The sequence below is a fragment of the Lepisosteus platostomus genome, chromosome 7, assembly GCF_059453375.1.
Source record: "Lepisosteus platostomus isolate fLepPlt1 chromosome 7, fLepPlt1.hap1, whole genome shotgun sequence".
In the NCBI taxonomy this organism is placed as follows: domain Eukaryota; kingdom Metazoa; phylum Chordata; class Actinopteri; order Semionotiformes; family Lepisosteidae; genus Lepisosteus; species Lepisosteus platostomus.
In genome coordinates, this window is record NC_142617.1 from 7,269,280 (window position 1) to 7,281,320 (window position 12,041).

General features: G+C 40.6%; 1 protein-coding gene and 1 long non-coding RNA gene across 3 annotated transcripts in view; both read right to left on the minus strand.

The window, feature by feature from the left end:
* LOC148658048 (uncharacterized) overlaps positions 1-12,041 on the minus strand; it is a 283,796-nt gene that overhangs the window by 187,410 nt on the left and 84,345 nt on the right. The gene's annotated exons all lie outside the window — the stretch shown is intronic.
* The window catches only part of alcama (activated leukocyte cell adhesion molecule a), a 56,159-nt gene that overhangs the window by 13,313 nt on the left and 30,805 nt on the right, over positions 1-12,041 (minus strand). For both annotated transcript variants that reach the window (XM_088638950.1, XM_088638949.1), the window contains exon 2: positions 76-182. In XM_088638950.1, the coding sequence (XP_088495076.1) occupies positions 76-182 (107 nt within the window). The remainder of the gene's footprint in view (positions 1-75; positions 183-12,041) is intronic.

Here is a 12,041-nt window from a genome sequence, read left to right on the forward strand (position 1 = left end):
CCGCAGACTGCTCAGGAAACCCCCCACAACTAATATGCAGTTCAAGTTATTATTGATCACCACAAAAATACTTACAAATTTCCATTTCACAAACATTAAGTCCTTTGGTTTGGGAGAAGCTATACTGCATGGCACCTCAATTGTTTCTCCATACAGAGCAGTCACCTTATCGGAACTACATCCTGAAATAAAGAAAGAAAATGAGATTTAAAAAAATTGAATTTAAATTAAAAAGACAGGACTGTACCCAGGCCTGGACTGGCGTATGTCTGACAGAATATCTTAATCCTCAGTAGTACAAGTCGATGGATTTCTTACAACGTTTTCAGACTAAGTTTAAACCACAAACATGATCCACATGAAATCTGCTTACAGGAACCAGTGTTCTCCAAGGCAGTTTTCTCAAGATCTTTTTTAAACCCTAGCAAATTAAATTTACACAGTTGCTCTGGATCTCCTGCAACCCTGTATAGGACAAAGCAGTTAGGAAATTGATGGAAATGTGCTTACTTTAGTATGTGGGCACAAAACTAAACATTTTCTATATCTCTTAGAGCTCTCCAATACAGCCTCCCAGAAAGATTCATACATGAGTATTTTGAATTTACTGTAACTTGAAACCAACTCTGTGGTGCAGGACAATTGGATTTCATGCAGAGTAAGCTTAATGGTAGAAATGCTTCATTAAACAATGGGGACAAAAGGAAGATAAAAGGAGCTGCTGTTGCAGTTATCCATTTTTCTCATTTTCAAAATGCTTTTGTTTCTCCCCACAGAATAATTAAGCCATCCGGTAATAAATCTTATTTAACATTTAAAGCCCCAAAAATTATTTCCCGCAGAAAAAAACAATTCTCTCTTATCTATTTAAACACTCAACAGTAGCACCCAAAAAAAGGTTTAAGCATCCTGGAAAAAAAGTACAGATTTCGCAACAGGTTTGCTTACAGTTATGCTGGAGAATTTTACTCAGTTCATTTTATACCTCCACGAGCAGCTTTTTAAAACTGATGTAAAGTTTAGGTTAGAAAATGTTTAGAACCACAGTTTCCACAATGCCAACAACACTGGTCTGATCTGAAACTGCACTAAGAGGAATTGAAGAGTCTTGAATAATTACACAGCGCACAGTCACATGTTTAGCAGAGAGGTTTATACACAATCTCTAAAGTGTCTGGTTTAACAAATGATTCTTGCTAAACTGCACCATAAAAGTCAAGTTAAATCCAATACGTATAAATTAAAATCCTCGTTCACAAAAATAATTTATCCTAAAACTGACCCTTAAAATAGATCTTGCTCAAGTGTTTAGATTTCAAAATGTGTGGTGAAAACAGTGATGCAAAGACTGCTGGGACATGAGACGACTTGAGTTAAAAGAAACAGAAAGGCGAACAACAGCATTCACTCAAAACCATGAAGAGAACGGAAGAGGCTGTTGAAAACGAGAGAAGGGGAGGCGATGTGCACCTGAAACAGGTGTTTAATGGCGTACACTCCCATAAACACTACGCCTTTGTACTGTACAGCAGCCAAGCTAGAGCCGTTAAGAACACAGTACTGATAGAGATCAGCCGAGCCAAATTCCTTACAAAACGCATTGGTTGTCATGTTGCTGTCAGGCTGGGCAGGACGACTGCACTGCGAAGCAGGAGATGCCATCATCACCTCGTCTCGTCTCGTCAGGGTGTTCACGTGTCTGCGGACGAGTGCCTCCGCAGCTCTGGGCCTCCACACCCACAGCAAAATTTGTATTTTTAACACCGAGCCAGAGGGAGGATTGACTCAAGGACGCAAATCATTCACCACATTCCAACTGACGCCACCGTGGAGATCGTTTTTCCCCAGCCTGCCCCAGGTAGCAACACCTGACATAACCTGAGTGCCTTTACAAATCATAAGGCAGGCCCCTAGATGGTTTGGCAACAGTAAAGTAGAAAGCTTCTGCACCAAATGCACAGAATTTGCTCTAGGTGGATAAAAAAAAGAATATAATGGGTTTTCATCACTGATACAGAAAACCTTAAAAAATATCAAACATCATTGTCGACAAGGAGGATCCTACAAGCTTCCAGAACTATTTATTTTTCAACATATTAGGAATAAATGTCATTTGATTATACAAAACAAGTAGCTAATGGCATATTAAAGAATTCAGCGCTAAACAAAATCTGTGGAACAAATTTATGGAAATACTCTGTGTAACCAAATGTACACAGAGACTAATAAATCATCCAGTGCATTTCTGATAAGTTCTTTTCGTGTGGGGTGGTAGGAATTCATTCAAATGTCCAAATCAGCACAGTATTGATTAAGAGCCCATAAAATGAGCATCATTCACTACGGAGGACAACAGAGGGGACAGGGGGGTTAAATAAACGAAAGAACGGAAAGTATAACCCAGGCAAGTTGTTCCTCTTGGATTCCACTTTAAATCAATGGACGCCGGAATTTAACAAGCCAGCCCCCCCTCACCTCCACAGACGAGGAGGATGTCAACGGCTGTCACCTCAAATACCCTCGGCCAGGTTGGCACGGCGTGTTTCTGTGCCAGTCTGGCTGAAAGCAGGCGACGAGGCTTTGTGTGTTAAGCGAGCACAAACACCACATGCTACCTATCCCGTACGTGCAGAGCACCATGACAACAGAGAGGCTGAAAGGCTACCACCTGGAAAGCAGCTGCTCTTTTCCCAGGAGTGCAGGTGGTGGAAAACAGTCGTATTAGAACATGAAAACAAAAATTCAAGCCTTTCATTGTGTAACTGTAGTTAAGCGACAACAAAAAGCAGCTCATTTGCCTCTTTCAGGCCACAGTGCATACCCTGTTGAATCGTTTGATGTTTTATTCCTACAGTCATGAAAAACTATATATTGTACTCTTCTTGTCTAGGAAAAAAGAACAGTAGTATTTGACATGGTATATACTGGACTGTGCACACCTTAAAGATATTTCTAACTTGAGATCTTGAGGGAAAAAAAAACATGTACTCCGCTTCCTGGTCAATTTACATTCCAGCTCCAATCATCCTGTCCACACCCATTAATCTCGGGTCTATGGAGGGCAGAGGGCTGTTATTGGATCTCTTATGCCAGAGAAACTAAAATCGATCATTATGCAATTAAAGGCCAAAGACAACAAGACTTTACCAATGTCAGAACAGGTATATAGGGACATGCTGATTAAATCCGTTTTATTCTAAAATGCACCACAAAAGAAATGTATAAAGCAGCTAACTTGTGGGACTGAACATTTCAAATTAATTCCAGTTCCTCCTGTAGGCCTGTGTCTCCAGAATCCCAACCACACAAGCACCCCTGTATTTTCCATTTATCGCACAATTTGGATTTTGAGCTCTAAAAAATAATAATGCCACCGGTTGCCACCCTTTGCAAATACAACAAGATGGAAGTTTGAAAAAATACAGCACATATTTACACATTTCTCTGACTGTGTATTTAACCATATGGTCCCTTCTCTATTGTTCAATTCTTTGCAACCAAACTGCATGAAAGGAAGACATTGTACCAGTGCAAACAAACCAGTATTCGACTTCACATCAAAAGCAATAGATCTGTGGGTATTGCAGGGCCTCTATGTTCCTGTTCCATTATGGCAGGCAGACAGGCAGATAAGCTTGATATAAAAGGGATATTGAGCTGCTGTGACTAGGAATGATGCACAGTAATTTTATAGGATAAACATACAGAGCAATAAATTGGACAAGTCTTAGAGCAATCCTGCCTGTTGTACAATCAAAAAAGAGGAAAAGGTAAAAAATAGCTGAAATAAAAAAAAATCTGTTATATGCACACTCATATGCTTCGGGACCAGCACCTAGAAGATAAAATGACTCCAACGCGCTTGGTTGTATATTTTGAGCTGCGCATTAATGTTTCAGACGCACTCCTAGTCTCTGCCTCTGTAAGGAATGCCAAGCATGTCCTTGAGAGAGGGCTGGAAAATGCACTACGCAGAATCATCCCGAAGGGGAATTCAAGTGTGTGCAGAGGAACATGCCGCCTTAAAAAAAGACATCCCATCACACTTGGCAATGCCAAGACACAAGACTAGTGTTAACTGAGGCAAGGACAAGGTCTTGTGCCGTTACATGCACCACAGTGCCCTTTATTGACACTCCACTGCAACTGACATTGGATCACGGAAGTTTATGAGTTAAACCCGAGATACTTTAGAGCTCAATTTGCGCCAGGGACATCATGGTGTTCGAGTCCTCCCTGCATCATCTCAGTTCTACTGCCCCAGCAGCTGTCTTGAACACTGCAACAGTCAAGAGTTCACGACGACATCCCCACGTGCTCCACCATCACCCCACGCACTCTCTCCCTCACAAGAGAGATTCTGTTTTTTCAGCTCTCAACGTGTTAGCCGACAGCAAGCTGCTGTCCTCCTGAGGGCGTGCAGGCTAATTCCTCGTGGGATTGCTTGTGCTGAAGCCACTTTTGTCTGAAAACGCAAGTTAGGCAAGTGGATCAGATGGATGCAGCCGTCCCAGAACCAGTGTGGTAAACCTCTACCTTCCCAAAATAAAAACAAAGATCTGCTCCCTATTTAAAATGTCAATTACATTGTATGCCTACCGAACGACTGATATCAAACTTAAAAAGGCTGCTGCATATCAGCCTAGTGGATATCTAGGATGACACATAGAAGTCCAATGGTCTCATCATGACCAATTAATGTGGAAATCTTCACATTTCCACATTAGCTTTCCCTGGATGTGCCCTTTTTCCATTGCTCCCACCTCAGAGACAAATCAAATATGTATTCACTGGGGAAACTATAATTTCTTTTCCAGCACATCACATCACCTGAATGATCAAAAGCATGCCTCGTCTTAGCAAGTATAACCAAGGAAAACAAGTTTCTTTTTCGTTGTAATGATGGCTTAGGTGTCTGCAACATGAAAGGCTGGTCGCTTTTATAGGCAAATTTTGTACCAAATTAGCCACAAGGTTGAGGAGGGAGCAACTGTGGGCTCGCATTAAAAATTCACTTTAAAAATAAAATATACACCTTCCCAGGCTTGCAAGAACACACAATTGAAGCGTATGAAATGTCCTGCTTGGCTCACAATAGAATACACCATAGTTCTTGATTAGCCACTTTCTTCTTTTCAGCAGTTGCTAATTCAGAGATGCCGAGCAAAAGGGTAACCATTGTAGAACTGAACAGCCATCTCAGGCTATCCTGGAAGCTTAATAAGATATGCCTAAAATCAATTAGGATGAATGAGACGCATCCCAGAATCAGGTTTTGATGGAATTAATCAAGCAGAGTAAAGCCTATAATGGCCTGAGTTATTAGGAGAGCATTTTCTCAATATTCGTGATGTGAAATTGTGTTATGAATTACTGCATTAGATAAAAGCGACATTTTGCATTACCGGTCCTTGTAAGGACAGGAACGAATTCAGAACACGCCTCGGGCCAGCTCCTTCTGCATTTCCTTTACAAGGAAACATTATTGCATTATGTCGCATGCCTCGAATGTTCATTGTCTGTTTACAGTAATAACTTATTTTTAAAAAATATTAACCAAAAAACACCAGGATTATTAAAAGGAGAGGAAGCTGTGGCTCTTGACTAGTGGTATTCCACTTGGTCTTTTTCCACAGTACATCTCCTTTACAGCTGGACATCATAAGGAAAAGGTATGGCCACTTTAAATTAATAGAGCACTAAAATACTTCAGAATGAAACCTGAATTTCAGTTCAAGTAGATAAAGACTTAAAACCACTTGAATTTGCAAAGAAGCAACTTATTTAAAAGTAAGGTAGAGCCGAAGGTGACCTTGAATTAAAAAGCACAGCAACACAGGGAGACAGCAGCTATAAAAGGCTTGAAGCTGCAGCCTGTAACCATGTTTTCAATGGTGCAAGCAACAATAGTCAAGTAATGCACCTACATCTGGCCTGCTCAGTACTTTTGTAGACATTCACTCCTTTAAACCACTCTTGGCAAAAGTGAAAATGCAATATCAGAGCATTATAAAACCCACCAGGATAATCATTCAGTTTCCCCCCCACTTTAGATTGTGTATTCCCTTGGATCTCCTAAGTATTATTCAGTCACTTATTATGCCTTGACATTTATTCAAACTCCTTCTCACAGACTCAGAGTAAAATATCTATAAAATATTATGGAAACCTCAGTGTATCATTTCAAGCTTGCTTCATGAAAATTCATAGTATCGAGATTAGGCACATCAAGAATAATCTGTGGTTCCCGAGTCAATACTAATCCCTTAGAAAGTGAGCCTTTTGCTGAACTAGTTAATTGTTAAAATGGAAAAGATTCATTGAGCATATCATTTACTTCGATTTGCAGTATCAAGGGGGCAAAACGGAAAGATTTTTCATTCTTACGGTTATAGTTTTTTTTTTTTTAGTTTTTAGTTACACAACCGAAATTGATTGGTCTGTAAGTGCAAGTTTTCATTTCTCCCCTCCTTGAAAAAGGTTTCAACAACATAATTAGGTCTGACGGTGCTAAAATCCAAACCATTTTCTTCCGTTTTGATTCGAAAAGACAAGGTTTTAAAAAAAAAAAACATACTCCCACATTCCACTTTAAAAAGACAGCACATCATACCATGGCCCAAGACATGTTCTATATTAAGATCTGTTCATCAGAATAACAATAAACTCCGAATAATAAGTGCCTTGGCAGATAAACAAGTTTTGAATGACGTTTGTTCTTCCTGGTTGTAAAATTCTTAGGGAAGAGTGCCTAATTTTAAAGAACAGAGCTTTGAATCTGATCCCTTTAGCTCAGCGTAATCCTTCCTTTTAGTCCAGCATTTTTAAACAGCCAGAGCTGGCTCAGTTTGCTCCCTGTGGGCCCAGGGTTAAAAGCCCAGGGGCAGACTGAACAAAGGGCTTGTGGCATTTGTGCCAGAGCTTGTGTGTATCAGGTGGCGAGAGTTAAAACACATAGCTGTACCATCTGCAAGAGCCCACTGTCATCAACCTTAAGAGTTCAGCTGGTATCACTGGTAATGCTACCAGATGTATGGTAGTATCATATTCTCAGCACTTGTAGAACAATTGTACCCTATAAAATACAACTCATTTACCATATGCACATCAATATGAAATATCAATAAATGCCCCACACTGACAACCTTCGATATTGACAGACAAAATGCTTGTTTGTACTCCAGTGGGAGCTGGAAAGCTCATTTCACTCATACAAGTGTGGCCCATCTTTTCCCCGATTCCATTGATAGTTGAGCAAGCCTGATTGGGTAAAGATCTGAAATAACTTGAAACAAAAAAGGCTTCCAGGCTTCCAAAACTGATCAAGAATTAATGAGATTTCTTTTTGGATAAAAATAATGTAATGATGAAAAGAACTTTGACACATTCTACTCAAGATCAGGTATAAAAATAAGAGGTTTCTGAATTCTGCATACAATTTTGCATTTTGAAGACTATAATTATGTCTATCACACTGTATTAAGTGGCAGGTCTGCAGATCTATCAGCAGACATTTCAGGTTTTGTTCTTCGCAGTCTTGAATGGAGTAGCCCGTTCAGCAGGTTGTGTCAAGGAAGTGTAAGCAGGGATATAATCATCTCATTGATGGGGAACAGAAATTACGACGCTGTGCAAATGCCCCATCAAAAGCGCTTTTGTTCTGTGCCTCTCGCAGTGGATAGAAGTGAAAATTCTTTTTCTTCGATATCTACTGCCTTTCTCCAAGTCGCGCTCTCATTTGACAAACTGCTTGCAGTCCTGACAGGAAATGAAGAGGCAGCCTGGGAGACAATAAGAATAAAAACTCATCTTTGGGGTTGGGGGGGGGGGGTAATGGGTCATTCCTAATAACGCCAAGCTCAGAATAACAGCTCAATCAGAAGAGCATGACGTAGGCTCTTTGCGTGAAGGAGACAAACGTTTGCATTAAGTCGGCATCTGGGATGTCCACTTGTTTGGCGAGCGCACCAAATTCTGATTTGTGCCAGTATGCTAAAGGGAAAAATAAAACGGGTTCAATAGATAACTGGGAAAAACTATACATACAGACAGCAGAAACTGTTGAAGAGATCATATAGTTTGGCTATTCAGATTCACCAAAGAGAACTGTCTGCGGCCATTGCGTTTTAAAGCAGATTTCTGTTTTCCGCTTAATCTTTTGTGGTACTCCATAGCAAACTCAAAACTTTAGATAGATACTTTATTGATCCCGTGAGGGAAATTGCAGATTTGGCAGACGCCAAACGGTTATATATAACTATGTCGCCACTGCAACCAATATCAGCCTGTTAAATATGGGCTTTAATATCAATTTCAATAAACTGATTTTTAACAGTGTTTACTAAACCTCTGTGAAAAAATGAACTTCAGCCTGCTGCCTTTGCAATTACATACTGAAACAGCCAAGTCTAAAGTGCTGTTTGATTACTGAAGGCACAACACAGGTCTTCAGTAAATTCTGAACAGAAGTCATCGGTCTGGGTAGGCCAAGCTGCTTCATATGTCTGATGGCACTAGAAGGCTAATTAACCTATGCAGGGTTCAAGCACTCAAGTCAAGGGCTGCCACAGAGCCTCAAGTGGTGAAATAATTGACTTCATAAATGTGCAAACATCCTCTCCAATTCCCTGTGGCATATCCATAACTTCCTGAAGGTCCTCTCAACTTCCTCCATAGACCGCATGTTCTTCATCAGCACTCTCCATTCCTATATTTTACAGGCTGATTAACACGATGCAGTAAAGCACTCTGTATTATTCATTTGTCCTTGTTTTCTCTACCCCCTAGTGAAATTCTCATTTTTATTTGGCAAGGTGAAGACACACATGATGAATTACCCTTGAAAAAACCCAAGCTGCTTGATTGTTGAGTGGGTGGCTAAAAAGATAGCGGTAGTTGGAAGCTAACACAAGATTGCAGAATTGGTGAATGTTAATCTGGAATACTTCCACTGCTTTAATTTGAAAGCTGGATTGAGATGGCCAATACGCAGCCTCTCCCCTTTGTAAGTCCTTACCTGTATGGTTCACATTCCAAAAACACTGCACATTCATTATATCAATTTGTATTACTGCTCAAGCCACTTGGTGTTGGCTTTTCAGTGGGCACTCTACAAGCACTTGCACATTTTTTCTGTGTGTGTAGCCATTTCAGAACCCTTTAAATTAAATACAACTTTCCAGACAATAGAGGTGGTGTGGGAAATATTTAACACTTCCCCCGACCAGGTAGCAGGTTTAAATTCCTCCATCCACTCCCCCCCCCGATAAACTAAATATATGTAATGTGGAAAACGGAACAAAACATGGATGATGCCTCCATCTTTCTCTGTTCTCACGCATTAGTCTGACACGCCTCATAGTAATTTCACAACTGACACTCAAGTTCCATTCATACCTTAAAAAGGACATTCCAAAACGGTGACCTGCACGAGCTTGTCATTGTAACACAGGAATCTTTTATTCTTCGTCAAAAGGGAGAAAAACTACAACGGTTTCCAAGGTTAACACAAAAAATGAGATGACGCTATTCTCCGTTGGAGGATCTGGCAGAAAACCTAAAAGCATGGACATCAACGTTAAAGAGTAAGAATGCACTATAATTGCCCCTGCCATGTCAAAGCCTGTTTCCCCAATAACTGCCAGCAGTTAACGCCCGGAGGGTATTCAGCAGGTTGTCTCCACTTTTTTCTTTGCAACAAACAGTACCCTCCTATCAAGCCAGATTCTTTTGCTCAACAAGATCACTAATAAAAAGAAATATCTAACAAAACACCTGTCAACTGCAACATTCTTGAGTCACAACATACTAGCTTGCCATAATGATGTGGTTCTGCCCAATCACTCTTTTTAATAACAGCACTGGCTCCACTTTTTTCAGCAAGCATGCAGGCAACTTGTCTCTTCAACTTGGCTTTCAATTATAGTGCAACAGTAAGCTGTTTAACATAACAGGCAGTGGCTGTTAATGGAATGCAGGAAATCAGTAGAAACACACCCCACATACAGTGTAATCCCAGTACTCAGGTTAACAGTTAAGGACACAATGGAAAACCAGCTACTATCTACAGGTCAAGGGATAGTTTCTGGAGAGTGGGGGAGGAGGGGGTCATATGCCTGTCAATGAAGCGTTATCTCTGTTAGACATGATCCCGAGTCACTATTCAGGCTTTGCCTGAGGGCTGGGAGGATTTTAAATTGGACACCAGGATGACAAAGGTGCTGCTAGAGACCACGGACACATTCCAAAAGTTTGAGCTGAGTTTAGGCCGCAGCTGGGACAACGGAAAGAAACCAACCAGAAGGTGGCTTGAAAGGAGGCCAAACATTTCAGACGGGGAGAAACTGAATATATACCTCCGTCGACGTCTTTGCTCCTAGGAGTTGAAGATCAACGTGGGGCCGTCACAGCTCCGTGCAAACGTGGTACCGAGCGTTATAAAGAAGTGCAAGATTCAGTTTCCATTGATAGTGGAGTTTTGCCTCTGCAATGGAGCGTGAGCAAGTACTGAAATGGAGGCCTTCCGGGTTGGCATAGCAACACACAGGAGCACCATTTATCTAAATGTTTGCCAAACTCAGGTTTCTTTTACCGTCACCTCTCAGGCATCATTCATCTTGGAGAGTACAAAACAGGTGTGAGGGGGAGGTGGGGGTGTCTGAGAAGCTTCAACTCCATTCTCGCTGCATTTTGAAGTTAATTTGGGGGCTTAGGCAACAGGAGAAAGACTTCAATAAACATCTTTTGACCTAGAAATACAAAAAGCGAACAAAAAGAATGTCTTGCATGTATGTGTTTTTCAGGGCCTCGAGTTATGTCCTGGTTAGAAGCAAACAAATTATCCACAACCAACCAGATCGTCCCTGAACAGGTGCTGCCTTTCCTTCATGCTGAGCCGGTATGAGTCACATGCATTTCAGACAAAGGGTTCCAGCCTACAGAATATCTGGTAACAATTCACCTCCCCCCGTCTTGAAGACAAAGTGCTTTACGACATTTCCATTTTGTTTTGACAGTTTAAAAGAGGTACAAGACCTTAGTTGAAGAAAAAACAGAAAAACAAATAGGCAGTGCCTCATTTTCCTGAGATGCAAATGGGTTTTTTTTAATGAAAATGAAGAAGCTAAATCATAAACCTCTGGAAGGAAGCAATGCAGATTCCATTTTTTAGTTCCACATATCCAGTGCCTGTTTTATTTTTGTTTGTAAGGTATAAAAAATTAGATCGCTAACAGGTTGCATTATGGCTGATTTTTCTTTCACTTCACACCCAAGCTTATCAAACAGCAGCCATGTTTAGCAGATCTTACAACTAAAGTCTATACAGAATTCCACCCTCGAGGATGTACAAGCCTCGTGATATTTCAAGTGTTGGGTCTGATGTCTACATTGGAAAGGCTGGTGAAGACCTGATTTTTAGCATATCGCTGAAAAGAAAAATTGTGAATCCTTTGAAGACCCTGCATAAAGACACTGTTAAAACTAACGGAACTAAACTATCACAGAACAAATAACTGATCACTTTTACACTAATGGAAATTCACAAATTTAGTTTTGCACATAAATGTGTAGGACATGATCCTCCTTTTAAAATTATATAAAAATCAAGCTTGATAAGTCTGTAAGCAACGTGTTAGTTCCACGTTCAATGTTCAGAGGCAAGGCCTTGGACATTGACTAACTGGCTTTACTGGTGTATGAAACAAAAGAATTCACAAAACTTAAACAAAACCTAGGTCAAGCGTGTTCTTAATAAACCCCTAACAGTACCCTGCCCCCCACACGCACAAAAAAAAACAAATTACCAAACCAACTTAAAACATAGTTATCATCTTTAACTCCTCAGTTTACACAGCCACAAAGACACACCTTATATACAGACCCATTAATCAACTCCTTGCGAAAAATTCCATTTTCAATTTAGTGCGCTGTTTGCATCAGGTGTGGTCTATATAAATAAGACTAGGGACATTTTTGTCAGCCTAAAGATCTCCACAGAGCAACGTGTCACCCTTTCCCCTCACCTCCTGTGGTAGTGGGCA